General features: G+C 41.1%; 1 protein-coding gene across 2 annotated transcripts; it reads left to right on the top strand.

The window, feature by feature from the left end:
• Positions 1-2,156: 2,156 nt before the first annotated feature.
• On the top strand, positions 2,157-6,967 carry Uqcrb (ubiquinol-cytochrome c reductase binding protein). Of its 2 annotated transcripts, none has more exons than XM_034517589.2 (4): positions 2,157-2,269; positions 4,722-4,793; positions 5,978-6,144; positions 6,749-6,967. In XM_034517589.2, the coding sequence occupies exons 1-4, from the start codon at positions 2,251-2,253 to the stop codon at positions 6,824-6,826; spliced, it is 336 nt and encodes a 111-aa protein (XP_034373480.1). In that variant the 5' UTR covers positions 2,157-2,250; the 3' UTR covers positions 6,827-6,967. The 2 variants fall into 2 exon arrangements, with proteins under 2 accessions (XP_034373480.1, XP_076767353.1); XM_076911238.1 differs by lacking the exon at positions 2,157-2,269 and adding an exon at positions 2,540-2,659.
• Positions 6,968-17,431: the final 10,464 nt, after the last annotated feature.

The raw sequence follows: 17,431 nt of genomic DNA, 5'->3' as shown, positions 1-17,431 counted from the left end.
AAAATTGTATCACTTTTTCCCTTTTCTTTCTTCCCTCCACACTCTCCCAGGTACCCCCTCTCCCATTCCTCCCATACCCTACCTCAAGTTGACAGCCTCTTTGTATTGCAGTAATTAAGTGAATATATACATTTATAAATGTGCATGCACAAATATATAAATACAGTCTAGTGATGATTTTTGTTGCGTGTGTTTGGTTTCAGGGCTCACCATTCTTCACTGGCCAACGGTCTTAGTCATTTTTCTGTTGCTGTGAAGAAACAGCATGACTAAGGCGACTCACAAAACAAAGCGTTTAGTTGGAGGCTTGGGGCTTGTTTTAGTAATTTGTGTGTTTATGTCAATGTTCACGCATGCATGTAGGTACCCACAAGACCAGAGGAGGGCGTCAGATCTCTTCGAGCTGAAGTTACAGGTGTTGATGAGCTGCTTTACATTGTTACATTGTAACAAGGCACCGAACTGAGGTTCTCGGGAAGTGCAGCAAGTGTTTGTAGCCACTAAGCCACTTCCCCAAGCCCCTAAAACTTTTCAAACCAACATTAACAAGCAGGAGCAAATACCAAGCCGTAGGCTTACTGCACATAAGACTGGATTTTGTGACTATCTTAGAGATAGGATACTTTTGACATACCTTGACATATGATCTTCTTCTTTAGCCTCTTCCACCCTGGCACTGAAACTTGTCAGGATGAATAGTTTGATGAATACCCTTTCCAAAGCAATGTGCCGATGTACAAATGTATGTATTTACTCCTATCCATCAGACTGCATATACTCCTAGAGCTGAGTGATACAACGCAACAGAAACAGAAGAAAAGGGGAGAAGGCAACAGAACTGTAGAAGTTGTGATTAAAACCATTAAATAACATTTTGGATTCATAATGAGACAGTTCTATGTTGTCCTAGGTCTCAACTTAAGTCTGAACGACAGCATGGTAAGAACACTATCAACAGTAGCACCCTTTTCTGTCCTTAGTTTTGTGTTTTAGGCTCCATCTGTTGGTGCTGAGATCTTGAAAGTGTACAGTCCATACAGTCTCTCTGCTTGTTCTGCTTTTAATACTGTATACAAATTCTAACTATATCTTAGGTTGAATATATTTTTTTGTTTTAGGGAATGTCTTGCAGAATGATGTCAGATTCACTATGTAGACAACTCCAGCCTTGAACTTGCAAGGATCTTCCTGCCTCAGACTACTGAATTCTTGGATCTTGCATGTGCCATTTACTCCTGCCTTAAAGTTAATATATATATGTATATATATTTGTTTGTGTTTTTTGGTTTTTCGAGACAGGGTTTCTCTGTGTAGCCCTGGCTGTCCTGGAACTCACTCTGTAGACCAGGCTGGCCTCGAACTCAGAAATCCGCCTGCCTCTGCCCCCCACCTGCTGGGATTAAAGGCGTGCACCATCACTGCCCGGCACAGTTAATATTTTCAAAGCTTATCCAACCTACCTTTCTACCAAAATTGTTTGATATGGATTTTTAGGTAAGGGAAAGTGAAGCCTAGAGGCTTAAAGTTATCTGGGATTGGTTGTACAGCTGAACCTGGATTTCTGGAGTTTAGTTAAACAAACAAACAACTGGACTCCACCCAATTTTCAATGCCCTTCGACAACTACTTTTCTGAGGCTCAGCTTCCTTCTCTCTTCAATACTGATAGCACCAATAATTATACCGATGATTTAGAATTAAATGAGAAAATAGCCACCCTTCTGAACCCAGATTGCACTAGATTCAATCTACCACAGATTGGGAAAGGGTATATGTATATTGACTATAGATATTCGTTATACCTGTGTCATAAAAAATTTTGAGTATCAAGTGTATCCTCTCTCTGGTGTCCTAGAATCCCCCCATCCATTCTGAGGAGCTATGTTCCTGAAAATCATCTACTACATAACCTGTCTTCAAGCAAAGGCTTTATTTATACCGTAAAATTTCTTTCCTGTAACAGCATTGAATTAACACCGTCCTGTAATTTCGCACTACTTTGCCCATTGAGTCAGGAAGTATGTTTCTTGTAACAAGGCACACAAAAAGTTCAGCCCAATGTGTGGAGTCCATTGGGATAAGCCTAAACTCTTTCCAGGGGCCGGGAACTGCGCCTGTGCAGGCGCCCTGTGCGCCCCACCCCCGCCCCGCCCCGCCCCTCCCACTCCGGAAGTATGCAGGACGCCTGCGCGGGAGCCGGGCTCGTCCTCTAGGACTTACCCAGAAGGCAGCGCTTCACGCCTCGGTCAAAATGGCAGGCAGACCTGCTGGTAAGTGACCTGGTCCTCCTTTGTGGGTATCGTGGAGCGGTTGTATTTTCTCACGAATTTGCTCTCCTTTTGCTTTAGCTAAATAGTTAGTTCGTGATAAGAGACGTGGCGGCCCAGCGGCTCAGAAGACAGGTTTCGCTGACCTAGGCCGGGCCTGCATGGGGATTAGAACAGGGACCTCTGCCGGAAGGAGCCCGCCATGGCTGGCGGCGGGTTCGGCCTCCTTCCCCTCCGCCTTGGGACAGCTTAGGGAGGTGAGGTCAGCAGAAGATTGCCGCAGCGAGTGGGGAACATTTGGAGGCAGACGCAGGCCTTTTCAGTGACGGTGATCGGAGCAGATAGCACCTGAGCCCGCATGCCGCTCGTGCTTGTCAGAAGAATTAAAGAGAGGTAAAATAGGTTTATAGTGAGGTTTCAGGTTAACCTTGGCATACTGGGCTCACTGGAGCTGCAGAGCTGTAAGGACTTTTGTTCAATGTAGGCACTAGAACAAATTTGTCGTGGGATAGAATGTCAGAATGTTTTCACAGCAAATAGTACTCCTCACCCACCTCCCTTATTATTTTTTTTAAAGCTAATCTTTGCCCTCTGACGGCATAAATTATAATAGTCATTAAAAACAATACTGATAGCCTTCTTACAGTCCCTGGAAATTCTAAAGGCATTGATTTTACTCATTTGACACAATTTTAAGAAACCTTACTAAATTTAAGGCATTCTCTTTTGTTATTTGAGTTTATACTTACATAAGCCTGCTTCCTTTTCTGCAACAGCTAAATGTGGTAAGGGCGAACAACAGAGTAGTGCCTGACACATAAGTGTTAAGTGAGTTTTAATCGGTATCATAATCACTGCTATGTTTACAATTTAGTTCTTAAGCGCTTTTTTTTTTTTTTTTTTAATATTTGTATTTTTTGAGCCTGGGTGTCATGTAGCCTGTGTATTGAAGGATGACCTTGAACTTCTGATTCTTCCTCCACCCTAAAACTGCTGGGATTTCGGGAATGCACCGTTATGCATGTCTTATGTACTGCTAGAGTTGGAGCGCAGGGTTTTGTGGTGCGCTAGGCAAGCAGTGAACCAACTGAACATTAGGCCTTGGCTATTTTAATTTTCGCTTAGAAACAATTTCATGCATGACTTCTAATTTCTCAGGTTAGAGGAAGCCATGTAGTAATCCGTACTAAGGAGTAGGAAGGCCGAAGGAGATAATTGAGAAGGGAGCTTCCTTTTTCTTCTTTGGTAAGAAAGTAGCCTTAGACAGAAATTTAAAAGAAAGCTTAGGGACTGAGAATATAAATATAGCTCAGTTGATTAAAAAGTTTGGCTTGCAGTGTAAGGACCAGCCTGATTTCAATTCTCAGAACCCATGTTGTCTGTTGAGCTTTTAAAGCCTGAGTTTTATTATATGAGACACTGACTGCCTCAGTAGCCCTAGTCCATGCCTTCAATCCTAGTGCTGGAGACAAGGACACAGGTCATCTTGGGTCTCACTGGCCTGTTAGCCTAATGTTCCAAGCCAGTGAGAGATGCCATCTCAAAAAACGAAAAGGGATAACTAGGACCTAATGTTGTCCTCTTTCAGTCACAGGTTCCCACCCCTATCCCTCACATTTAAAAAAGAAAGGTTAAGCTTGCTCTGTCTTCTTTTCTGTACCACGTCTGGTCACCTACTTCCTTGACTTCTCTCAGGCACAGCCTTCTTCCCCAAAGGGTTTTAAGTTGTTAGTTTTGTTTTAGCATAGGGTTGGTTTTCTTTCTTTCTTTCTTTCTTTCTTTCTTTCTTTCTTTCTTTCTTTTTTTTTCATGCTAGGCATGAACTCTAAGGCTGAGCTATATTCCCAGCCCCTATTTTAGTGTTTGTTTGTTTATACAAGGCTTGATATTCATAGTCTCAGCTTTCTGCATGCTGAGCTTATGGGCATGCTCTGTTACATTAAGAGATTTAAATGTAACATTGCGTGTTTCTCTTTATCCATGTTCAAATACTATTCCCTTAATGAACAGTTTGCTGTTTGAGAAAAATAAAATGGGCTGCTTTTACTAATATATTGATATTTAAATTAACTGAGTATGAATGTTTTTCTAGAAATAATTATATTTTAATTATTTAAAATTATAATTTTAAAGATGATAGCCAAATGTAAACTAAAAATTTCTGCAACTACAGGAGACAGAAATGCTTCAGATCCTTTCCTGTTCCCTGTCCCCTGTCGCTCAGTTCTTATAGTAGCAGGACAGAGGAGGTTGGACTTGGAGAACCCAAAGCGGCAGAAGGTATACCTGTGGCTAGTTAGGCACATTTACTATTTGTTCCCATGGTGTCATGAGTGAAATGATTATCTACATTGTATGCAAAGGGATATTCTTAGGTTCATAAGAGAACTGATTCTTTGCCAATTGGTCTATTCCTTTATAAGTATTGTAGCAACTAACATTGTGGTAATTATAGTTGCAGCATCGAGCAAGTGGCTGGATGGTTTTCGAAAGTGGTATTATAATGCTGCAGGATTCAATAAACTGGGTGAGTATCCATTCTGTGGTCCTCCTTCTCTTGTTCTTCCTGAGTTCAATACTTTTAAAGAAGTCTTATAGTTCAAAAGAGATATTTTGGTTTTGTGTGTATCAGATTTAAAATTAAACTGTTTTTGAATTTTTGATCTTTATGTGATATTTGAACTTTCTTAGTGCTTAATTTGCCGTGAACTTCACATTGTTGTCTAGAAGCTGAATGGAAGCATCAGCAGATCTTAGGGTTCTTTAGTATAATTAAAGTTCTTTATGTGTTTAAAAAATTATCATTTGCATATATACCAAGTTGTGCTTGTGGAGGTTAGAGGAAGACTTCTGGGAGTTAGTTCTCCTTCCTTCATGGTGTCCAGGGATCAAACTTTGGACTGTACAATAAGTACCTTTACCTGCCTATCCATCTCCCTGGTCCTAGTTATATAATATCTTGATCTCAGATTAGAAGAAGAAATTGGGTCCACATGGTTTCTAGGTCAAGATACACATTTTAAATGCTTTCTTAACTGGTTCATATGAAGTAGGAATTTTAGTGCTTTTAAAAAGCCTATATATTTCTTAAATTGATAACTAGGATCTAAAATGCATTTGGTTTCCATCTTTCCTAGTAATTTGGTGCTTTTTCAGTCAAGTCTTGAGTTTTAAGACAAAGATATTTTGTTCATTAGAAAAGAAAAATTCTGTATGGAGGAGATGGCTCAGTGACTCCACAGGCCTGATGATCTGAGTTCAGAACCCACATAAAAGCTGACACAGCTGAAGCCGCTCTAATCCCAGTATGCTACTCTGGGAAGGTGGGAGCAGAGACAGGAATCTCTAGGCACTCGTTGGTTACCTTATACAGCAACATGGAGACACTCTCAAACAAGGTGAAAACTCAAGGACTGATACCTCAGATTTAACCCTTTGGCCTCCACGTATAAGTGGAGGTACATGTGTATAAATGTACACACACGCACACAGGAAAAGCTCCTACCAGATATGGTGAGTTATTTATGTCATTGTAGTAATGTAGAGGCAGAGGCAAGGAATTCAAGGCAAATGAATCTAAGTCTGAGTGGGAAACAATGATTTTCTATGAGTTCAAGGGCTACAAAGTGAGGCTGTCTCAAAAGTGCAAAACAAACAAAACTCACTTTTTTGAGATTGTTCTATAATCTGGTTCTGCTGTTCCTATTGCAGGGTTAATGCGAGATGATACAATGCATGAAACTGAAGATGTAAAAGAAGCCATAAGAAGGCTTCCTGAGGACCTTTACAATGACAGAATGTTCCGAATTAAGAGAGCCCTGGACCTGACCATGAGGCATCAGATTTTGCCTAAGGATCAGTGGACAAAATATGAGGAGGTAGAACAGGTTTGATGTGTCTAACAGTGTTGGTTACCCAAGATGCAGTATCAGAAACAGGGGAAACACACTTGTTTGTTCAGTGTTTTAGTGTTCTCCAAGTCATGCCACATAAGGAGCCTTTCAGCGGCCAAGTGAGGTTAGTAGAAACCTGTCAGCGGCTCTGTTTTAAAGAAAACAAGGTGAGACTTGGAGGTGCAGTGACGTCTAACATCACTGAGCTAGTCTTTAGTATGGAAGGCCTGGGCTAGAATTAAAGGTTTTCTGCCTCATCAGCCGTTATTGCTTTTCCCCTCCTCTGCTTTCCCTCTACTCTGGTTCCTGGTCTATGAAAAAAATTTTAGTTATGTGAAGTCTATTGAATGATTTTGTAGCTCTGAGCATGGACATCTGTCCTCAAAAGTCATCGAAACCAGGCAAGCCTAAAGGCATTGTACACCTTTTGACCTGCTCCCTGCATGATCTTTCTGAGGTTTTACATTTATAAAGCACATATTTCCTAGAGGCTCAGATTATATGTTCTTAGGTTATAAGCAAAGAGTAATTCATTGCAATGAATTTCATTGGTCGTTTAAGGCCTATTGTTTTCTTTTTGATTCTTTAGGACAAATTCTACCTTGAGCCCTATCTGAAAGAGGTTATTCGGGAAAGAAAGGAGAGAGAAGAATGGGCGAAGAAGTGATCGTGTAGTTAAGATCTGAGGTTGTGCCTGGTCTCATGATATTTTCATGAAGTTATTTCAACCCAAGTCAAAATTTAAGAATTATTTGCTCTACATATTTCTCATTAAATAAATAAATAAATAAATAAATGTCTATTGTAACCATTGTTGTATTATTTGAATTGAATTCAAACTCTTACTCTCATTCTGACAGTTTTTTCCAGACTTTTAAAATATTTTTAGTTGCTGCTTAACTGGAGATGAAAGGAGCAGCTTTAACCACCTCTCCATTGGCTAGATAACTAGCCAGCTACTGAAGGATACAGCATGTTATACAAGCTCAGTAGTAGGCTTTAAATTCCCTTTCTGGGTTCCAGGGCCTATACAGGTTGAGTTGAGGGATCAGGCACTCAGCACTGAAGGCCATCAGCTTTCAAAGTCACTGATGGAAAGAAAGGAAAGTTTACCCCAGGTTAATTACCCTGGGGACTTGGAACACAGCCTGTCAGAACATTCTTCTTTGCCTAGATTTATTTTGCATCCTGCCATTTAGAAAAAATCTGTATTCCAATATGGGCTTATATAACTTACCTGTTTATGTACAGATGCACATGTCCCTATGCTAATCAGTAATAAGTAAGTAAATAAATAACAAATGAGGCATTAGGAAGACAACAGAGAAAAACACAAAGGCAAATTATGCTTTTTTGTTTCTTTAAGAACTAGGAGCTCAGGGAGTCTTGTGGAAGAATTGAGGGGAAGGTTTGAGGGACTCAAGGAGGATGAGACCTCTACAGGAAGACCAACAGGATTAACCTGGCCCCTTGGGGACTCAGAGACTGAACCACCAACCAAAGAGTGATCGTGGCTGGATCTGGGCTATCCACACATGTGTAGCAGATGTGAAGCTTTGTCTTAATTAGGGTCCCCCAACTGGAGTAAGGACTGTCTCCGAACCTGTTGCCCGCTTGTGGATCCTGTTTCCCTAGGTGGACTACTTTGTGGGAGGGTATGCCTAGTCCTGCAGTGCTTTGATGTGCCAGGGTGAGGTGGTACTGAGGGGAAGCTCCCTCTTCTCTTTGAGGAGAGGGGGAGGAGCTGGGAGTGCTGATATTGGGAAATGGAATGAATAAATAGCAACAACAACAAAATAAATGAGTTACTAAGCTAGGCATAGTAGCTCATTTCTAGCACTCAGTAGGCCAGCCAACCTGGTCTATGTAAGTTCTCATATACCCAGAGCCACACAGACACCCTTAAACACCAAAGAGGAAGCCAACAAAAAACGAGAGCACAGATTCATTTAAAAATACAAATTCTGGCCTTGAATTGTGAGGTTCTTTGGTGGAGATAAAAGCTGGAATTTCAATAGGCATAACAGGAGGAATGCCTGCTTTGTACATGTAGCAGGAGTTACTGATCTAGATCAGTAAAAACAAGATGGAAGGAAAGGAACAGTTTTCTATTACAGTTAAAATTCATAAAATAAAACATACAGAGGCATATATGTATTCCTTTTTAGGGAAAAAAAGACAAGTTAGCCTTTAAGGCAAGATTCTAACAGGTTTTTTTGTTATTTGAGACAGGGTTTCTCTGGGTAGCCCTGGGCATCCTGGACTCACTTTATAGACCAGGCTGGCTCTGCCCACGGAGTGCTAGAATTAAAGATGTGCACCATCATGCCTGGCTCCTAACAGGTATTTTAAAATCAAATGTGCTCAGCATGGTGGCATGTGCTTGTAATAGACCCTAGCACTTAAGAAATGGGTGGCTGCATCTGAAATTAGCCTGGGTTGCACAGTAAGACTGCTGGGGGAAAAAAAGAGAATATCTTGAAAGTCCTGTTGGGATGTTAGAAAGCTAATTTATTATTGATTAAATTTCCATAAAAATGTTTTCTTAGATCTTTAATCGTATTTTGAAACCCATCCTGGAAGTTACACTTGTTAGTTCTCTAATGAGTTAGAGCCTTCCTAAAAATGTTTTTCTTGTGGTAAAAATAGTTCTGTAATGTCCTTAATATTTAAGCTATTAAAGCAAGACTAAAGGCAATACCAAGAGATAGACTTCAACAGATGAGGTTTTGACTTACTAGGAATAGGAAGTTTCAGGCTAGCCACCTCTTTTATAGTTAAAAATGTGGCATAATGGGTTGGAGAGATGGCTCAATGGTTACAGACACTGACAGCTCTTCAATAGTTCCTAAGTTCAATTCCCAGTAACTATAGGGTGGCTCACAACCATCTGTAATGGGATCTGATACCCTCTTCTGTTGTGTCTGAAGACAGTGACACTGTACTCACATAAAATAAATAAATCTTTGTTTTTAAATGTGGCATAACAATGATTTGAGGAAAGATTTCATCCCCAATCTAAGCTGCCAATGTACATTACTTGGCTATTGAACTCTTAATGATAGCAAATAGGTACTTTTTTTTTTTTTTTTTGAAAACCATAGAATATACTTACTGTTCTTTGGGGTTTTGTTTTGAGTTTGGTTTTACTTTGAGACAGGGTCTTCTTATGTTGTTCTGGTTGGCCAGCAAGTCACTATGTAGACCAGGTTGGCTCACATAGATTACCTTCCTGTTATTTCCCAAGTGCTCAGATTAAAGCCATGTACCACCAAAACTGTCTTAATGTTTCCAGTGCTATGAATTAATCTGTTCTGTTTAATGTGAAGAACAAACAGGGCCAGGATTTAGATCACTGGGAAACCAGGAAGACAGAAGGAACTTGTAAACAGAACAGTGCAATCCTGTCGTGGACAGAAGAGAATATTTATTTATCACAAGCTGTCCTGTCTACAAGTGTCTGGGAAATCTGACACAGCTGAAACCAACAGCCATTCCAAACTTATCCGGGGTTGGAATCACACAGCCGCAATCCTTTCCCTTTCTCCTTAGCCATAGGAAAAACAACCTCTGTATCAGTTGGCTCTTAAGGCTACTTTTAGAACCTATTTTACAGCATGGTTACAAATGTACTTTCTATATTATATGTCAAAACTTTACACCACAAAATTATTTGGGGAAAGACCAATAAAAAGTCATTCAAAGTTCAAAATCCTAATGCCATAACTTTCTAAAGTCATAAGCCTGGTGGCTTTTTAAAAATAGAAGTATGTTGGGTAGCTTTGAAAATAACTGTAATGCTGGGAATTAAAAGGCTTAAGTGACCATAAAAGGTCTCATGCAGATCCTTGTCAGCATGGTGAATGAACAGCAGAGTGGTTCACACTGTATGAGGGATATCTTTTAGAGCCCAGCATCAAAGTAAGTTTGTAAAGATGAATCAGCCCTTTCAGAGCAGAGCAGTATGCACTGTGTGGGGGATGTCTTTTAGAGCTCTGCCTTAGAAGTGAATGTAAAAGTAACTTTTATTTTCCTGACAATTGTTATATTGGAGGCTTACTGCTTAATAAGCTCAGCCTTCCTAGTTCTTTCTGAACTCTGGCTGGCTGGTTCAACTCAACTATTCTGGCTCAAATGCCTCTCCAAACTGACTGATTCAAGTGGGCTTCTCTTGGCTTCTGACTGAATTGCTCTGCCTGGCCTCAAACTAACTTATTAACTTATTAACATTCTAAGTTTTTGTCTCATTCTCAATTCTCTGGCTAGTTTTTTCTTCAACTGTGTCTAGCCTGTTTCTGTAAAACTCTCCTAGTAAATGTTGATGCCTGCTCCCCCAAGCATAGCTGTAGCCATTTTTTCCTATGCTTGCCAGTTATTTCGTATTGTTACTGACTCAGAGCAGGGTCATCTTGACCACATACCCTGTTATGTTCTGAGGTTTGTTAATCTTAAGAAATTCCACAACCATAAGCACCACTTGGACCAATCTGAATGAAGGTCTGAATTGTTCTGTCTAGCTAGTCAAAATAGCTTGCCACTGGGCAGTGCTTCCTATACCTGCACATGAACTCATTGTGGGTTTTGCCTATGTAAACTGGCCCTGAGAAACATTCTTGGTCACAGTCAGCTCTCTGACATGAATGCCCAAAAATCTATCCTTGGCTGACTGAGATCGGTGTACGTGTGGTTTGTCGGGCAACTCTTGGACCCCAATAGTAAAGCCTGCCTCTTAACTGAACTCAGCCAAACTCAGCTGCTGGACTCAACTGATTTCCACTGCACTCTACACAGATGACACAGATGTAGGAGATCTTTGGATGTGATCTCTTGCTAGAGCAGCCATGTTGCTGGATTAAAATCTCTCTATAGGTCAATATGGCAAAATGGATTAGATGGCTAGCCCCTTTCCTTTAGAAAGCAAGAATCCCTTTATAACAAGGACTTAAATTTTGCCACTAGGTGGCAATGCACCTCAGCTTTTCAACTTGAAGGTATATTTCTCTGGAGGAGATTTATACATTTTGTACCTTCATCAACTCCCTCTTCATCTTTCAGGATGACAACACCTTGCTGGTTTATGGCCATCAGTAGAATTTACTGCTAAGCTATATATTGACCTAATAAAATCTAATATATGCTATTATTTAGTTTGAGTATTTTGTTACTTCAAGCATGTCTGACTATATTTCCTTTTATGATTATTCACTCTTTAAACATACCAGATGACTGTAAATGAAACACTTAAAAAGTACATATATGTTAAAATATAAATGTTTTCATTGACTTGCCATAATTTATTAAACATTTGATCATATGTTAAACATCTCTTGGGCCTATGAGATAACTCAGTAGGTAAAAGTGATTGCTACCAAGTGTGACCCAAGGTCAATCTCTAGAATTCATATAGTGGAAGGAGAGGATTGACCTCACAAGTTTTCCTGAAGCCCCCAACTGCACCCACCCCTACTTTCACACACACACACACACACACACACACACACACAATTTAATAAGTGAAAAAATATAGAAATATTGGTTTAAAAAATCATCATTTTAGAATCTAAGATTTTATATATATTGATGTACATAAATTTTGCTATGAAATTTGCTTGTCTGCTTTAGTAATTCATCATGAAGTGCTGAATTATTGCTAAGTAGTTACAGTTTAGTCTATATGCCAGAAAGCCTATTGATATTTGAGTGTTTTGAGACAAACTATTTAAATAATTTCAAATTCTGACTAAATCTTCTATACTAGAAAAGTGTACTGTTTGTTTACTTTATATTTAATATTTTTGTTTGTTTTTACTTAAAGGCAGAAATGTAATTGTAACAAAACTCTCTGTGAAACTTCTGATATTTCCTAAGTAAAATAATTTGTGGTTAATCTATTTTTTTATTGTATATGCTTGCAAATTTATAATCTGAACCAAAAGGGATAATCCTTTCTTTTTGGATAGTCAGTTTGTAGTTTCTTTATAATTTATATTTTGCTTTGTCATTAAGCCAAAAACAGATATGAGGATTAGATTAGCCTAACCATTGAGTCATATTAAATGAATCTCTCTCTCTCTCTCTCTCTGTGTGTGTGTGTGTGTGTGTGTGTGTGTGTGTGTGTGTGTTATTCGAGAACCCAGAACAATGGGGTGGGTAGCAAGGAACTCACACACCACTGCTGGGGCGATGTGAGTAGCTTTAATCTACTACCACAACACTGATGAAACACAAGCCTTGCTCCAGACACTACTTCTACATTATCTTCATCTTATTTGCACCCACATGTCATAGATATTTTGCCCATGAAATGGAGTCATAAACTGAACTTTAAAGATTCATTTAACACACATGCATACATACATACATACATACATACATAAACATATATGGACAAATACACTGGCAAAAATGAACATTTTAAATCTACATATTGAATTGTGCAAGCATGATACCAACATTTGGGAGGCTGAGACAGAAGATCTCCAGTTCAAACCAGCCTGGGATACATGGTGAGACTGAATTACCCCAAACAAACAAAACCAAAGTTTATTTTTCCCTGTTCAATATATAATTTTGTAGATTTGGGGGATAGAAAGTACATGTATTTATGTTCCAGATAAGAGGAAAACTAAATACACTACATGAGTTTTGAGTTATTAACATTTAGGGCTCATTAAATTGTAGAGACCCATCTAGAACCGTTGACTGGCAACATCTTTGCCTTCCCTACACTAAATACTGTTGCCATCTCCCTTCTCTACATTATTATTTTGTTTCTGTGAGCTAAAAAGAGGGTTTGATGGGTAAGAACACTTGATGCTGTTACAGAAAACTGGGGTTTAGTTCACAGTACCCAAATGGTTCACTGTTGCCTGTGCTATGAACTACTTGCCATCCAAACCTACCTGCCCTTGGTGGCTGAACAAGGCTGCAACCTCCTTTAATACCCTCCACCAGCACCCCATTGGTCCCAAGAAAGGATCTCTTCTAAACAGCAGTCCTGATTGGCTGGCATTGTCTGCACCAAAAATCCTTGATCTCTCAGCCAGTCCTCAATTAGGCCCTCCTGCAGGAGATGCTTTTGTGGCTGTATGGCCCCTGCCATTTACATAGAGGTGGCCCCACTATTCCTGCTACATATCCACCCTTTTGTTTTTAGATTTTGACAGCCTAGTGAGAGCTGAGGTGCCATTGTCTTGATGTTGTTGACCCCACCTCAGAGGATTCCCAGTATACTAGATTGGGTCTGTCTTGGGTTGTCCTGTCTTCCAGGATCTTACCTATCATTGACTACCAGCCCTCAAAGAGATATCACTCCAGAGGAACAGTCTACATGGCAGTTTCATGTATCTCTGCTATCCATGCTTTGATCACTTCCTTAGGAGGGCACAATCAGGAATTTTGAGAGCCACCAGCACCTAGAGGATTGCCTTGTTTATGGAACACTGCCTGGATATATGCTGTGTGAGACACTTAAAAAATAATTATTAGTATGACAGTTCCTCCCATCATAGCATAAATGGCTATCCATGAAGGGCCAAACAGCCTCTTAATATTGTCCCACACTTTTCCCAAGAATCCAGCATCTAGGGAGAGCACAGATACCCTGGTTGCATGGAGGTTGGCTATGTTTCCCCGTAACAGGACAGAATAGTTAAGGAATTTATCTAACCAGGTACCTTTAAGATATTGAGCCAACTTTTGTTGGGATTCAGTGGTGTTATGTACCTGGTAAGGGGTTAGGCAGATTGAGTAAAACCTGGGGTTGCATGCCAATAGAGACATATCCTTAGCAAGGGCCAACTCTTTTGCCAGTAAGTCAATTGGTTATTGTAAAATGTGGATGGCTTGATAAATATGTTGATTTAGTACCTCCTGTGCCTGCAGCACCTCAGCTGACTTAGCAACTATAGCATTGAGTGTCTCTAACATAGTGGCTGTCTGGGTCAAGGCAACAGCAGCTGTTGTTGCCCTTGCAATGTCTGCAGTGATGGCTGCAATGATTGCAGCTGTAATACCAAAATCCCTCTTTACCTGATTAAGGGTTGTGAGTCTGGGCCATCAGAGTGATGGCATGAAAGCAGGTGGTATTTACCACAGGCATCCAAATAGCACCTGGTTCCCTCATCAGGATGGCCAATGTTGAGTACCCCATCCAGCAGGTGGTCAGGAGACATTGCTCATTAAAGCAGTTAAGGCTCTCTCTGACAATGTAGTTATTAGTGACCAGAAAGACAAAGGGAGGTTGGATACAGACAGACTGGGGTGGCTTTCCAGTCAACCTAGCTGTCGATGGTCACATTCATGAGGGTTGCCCAATCCACATTTTTGCTGATTGGTTTATGTGGAAACATGTCCCATTAAAGAGATGGACACCTTTTAGCAGAGTAAGATGCCATAAATCAAGAAAATTAGAGGAGCTACATAAATTCCAATTGTTCATAATGGGGTCATATCAGAATCTAATGGAATCCCTGTTAACATAGGGAGTAATATTGGAAGCATCATGTGAGGTAAGGCTCCACATGCCAAGTGTGAGGTTAGATTATAATATTGGGTAGTCCCCAGTGAATTTTACACCTAGTGCAGGCTGGCAGTGCTCCAAAGGGATAGGAAGTCCCACCCACTAAAGTGGTCATTTGAAGGACCCTTGGACAGTGAGGCAGGGGTGGATGTAGTATGCTTGAGAGATCCTTTGGGGATTTTTAATCAGTAAGGGGAACATGAAGTTCCATGTCTAACATGGTGTTATAAGTTAGATTACCATAAAAGTCCCCTGTGGTCATATTGTGTAGTTGGATACAAGGGCCAACAGAGGAAACATTGGTGGTAAAGCAGAGAATTTCCTTTGTGGGCCAGGTGCCTTGTAATTGTCATGTAGTAGTGACTAAGTCCATGAAGGGCAAACCCAAACTCATGTTGGAAGAGAAAAGAACAGGGTAGGCTAGGAAGGTAACTGCCAAAGGAAAAAGAATGGGGGTCAGGGGCACCAAAGCCCAGAGCTCATCAGCCCTCTAAGACTGAAGAAAAATTAATAAACACAGAATGTACATTACATCTCTGTGAGTTCTTCTGGCTCCTTCATTGCCCCTGGTCTGTGGCCGGTAAGCATTTCAAAAATAATGGTGAGGTTATATTCTAAATTAATCTTAGCCTGATTTTCAGGCAAGTCATGATATGTAGACCTCCAATTAAGAAACACAGTGGGGCTGAGCACCTCCTTAAGGAGATTATACCAATCATAATAGGTAGGTCTGGACATGTACAGTCCATTGCTTCAGTACTTGTTCAAAATAAGGGGAAATCTGGGCCAGAATCATTGGCATCTTTTCTGATTGGTGCCAAGTCTGGTAGAGGAGTGGGAATACAAATACATCAGGGCCAAGATTGACAAGGAAAGCCCCATAATATACCTGAGGAGAATGAGGCCCCTGGGAGAGAGGCAGTCCAGCAGGAGCAGCAGGCATCGCAGGACCAACCACCATAGGAGTGACTGCTAGAAGGCAAAGCCTCCCTAAATCACACCAGGGGTAAGCTGGGGGTACTTCTGATGAGGCAGGTGTGGAAGGGCTAGTGAGTGAGGGACCTTGGACAGTGGCACTAGAAGATGGCTTGGGCCTGACATCTGGAGGGCTGGAGCAGTGACACCCTCATCCTCATTGCTAAAATCAACCTGTTTGCCTGGAGAAAGCTGGACTGGGTCAGTAATGGAAAGGTGAATACTAGCCTGATCCTGGCAGTGTTTGTTATGGACAGCCACCACTTCCTCTGGGGAAGAATTCTTAATACTGGTGATGACTGCAAGAAGGATGGGGTCAAAAAACAAGGGAGGAATAATCCCATACTGTACCTTACTATTGCAGGCAAAGAAGAGAACATGTATCAAAGGTCAGGGTTCCCCATGTTCTCCAGGGATATCCAGGGAGCCAATATAGCAGCTGAAAAGGTTAAAATTTTTCAAAAACTCCTAGCAGACTGAACATAACCAAGAGTGCAGGTCAGCTTGGTTATGAGCTCTGTGTTTCAGGAACTTGGCTGACCACAAGATAGATGGTTGATTATGAATAAGCTCTTATAGAATAGCCTATACAAAATGTTCCCCATGACTGTTCCTTGACCCTGTCACAAACCGAATAATGGGCTGGAACTTTCCACAGGTACTCTCCAATAACCCTCCTTCACTCCCCTTGGGTTGTGGTTTCCCCCCTGAGTTGTGGTTTTTGGCTTTAGATTCTCTCTGTCTCCAAAGCCCTGGGGTCAGACCCCACTGCCTCTGCGTGGGTCATGACCCACGCATGTTGACCTCAACATGTTGATCGAAATATACCTCTTGCTGATCGCATCAAGTTCGATGCCTTGTGAGTTAATGGGTGGCCACGAATTCCTGAGGCTTAGGTGAGGTCCTCCCTTCGTGGGGGCCTTACACAGCCTCTTCCCTTGAGACCATTAGTAGCCAGAATAGTTTCTTGATGGTGGAGAGGAGAGAACCCATGATGACAAGCACAAAGAAAACAAATGACAAACAGATATGACAAAAGAGATGATGAAAGTCATGGTGTCCTAAGCAAGGGACTCCCTCAGATGTAGTTCAAAGGGTTTATGCCTGGATGGTATACCCAGGATAGAGCTGATCTTTCATAACACCACCTGGAAAACCAGCCCCTATGTCAGGTACCAGGATGAATCCAGACCAAAAGTGAAAATGAGAGACAAAGACAAGACAGAAAAGATGGCTGCTGTATGCTCACCTAGACAAAGACAAAGTAGAATGAAAAGATGGCCACCACATGCTCACTGCAGCACACTCACCCAAAGACAAAGGACACAAAGATGGCTGCTGCATATGCTCACCCAGACAAAGACAAAAAAGAATGAAAAGATGACTGCTGCATACTCACCCTTGAACCAAAACAAGGGTAAAAGTGAGGTCACTGGGATGAACAGACAGAAAAGACAAAACAGACAGAAATGAGGTCCACGTGCACACTTTCGTGGGACCCACAGCATAAAACACTAAAGGGCCAACTTACCAAAGAAACAACTGAGGGGGACACAACAGCAGCACCAGGAGGAGAAGAAGTGCAGATCAGGTCGAACTACGAGCACAGTCCTTGGAGCAAGAGGCAAAAAGGAGCCCCCAGAAAAGGCAGTTCTCAAGCAACCACAAAACAAGTACAATGAAGTAGTCTATCAATCACACTGGGTTCCAGATGTTTCCTGTGTCCTGTACTACTTGCCACCTGACCCTACCTGCCCTTGGGGGTTGGAGGTGCAG

This window comes from Arvicanthis niloticus, chromosome 13 (genome assembly GCF_011762505.2).
Source record: "Arvicanthis niloticus isolate mArvNil1 chromosome 13, mArvNil1.pat.X, whole genome shotgun sequence".
Lineage (NCBI taxonomy): Eukaryota > Metazoa > Chordata > Mammalia > Rodentia > Muridae > Arvicanthis > Arvicanthis niloticus.
The sequence above is the reverse complement of the archived record's forward strand: the minus strand, read 5'-3'. Positions and strand labels throughout refer to the sequence as shown.

Coding starts and splice junctions, on each gene's coding strand:
- Uqcrb (XM_034517589.2), top strand. Junction 4,794..5,977: donor TGCAGGATTCAATAAACTGG/GTGAGTATCCAT, acceptor TTCCTATTGCAG/GGTTAATGCGAGATGATACA. Junction 6,145..6,748: donor AGTGGACAAAATATGAGGAG/GTAGAACAGGTT, acceptor TTGATTCTTTAG/GACAAATTCTACCTTGAGCC.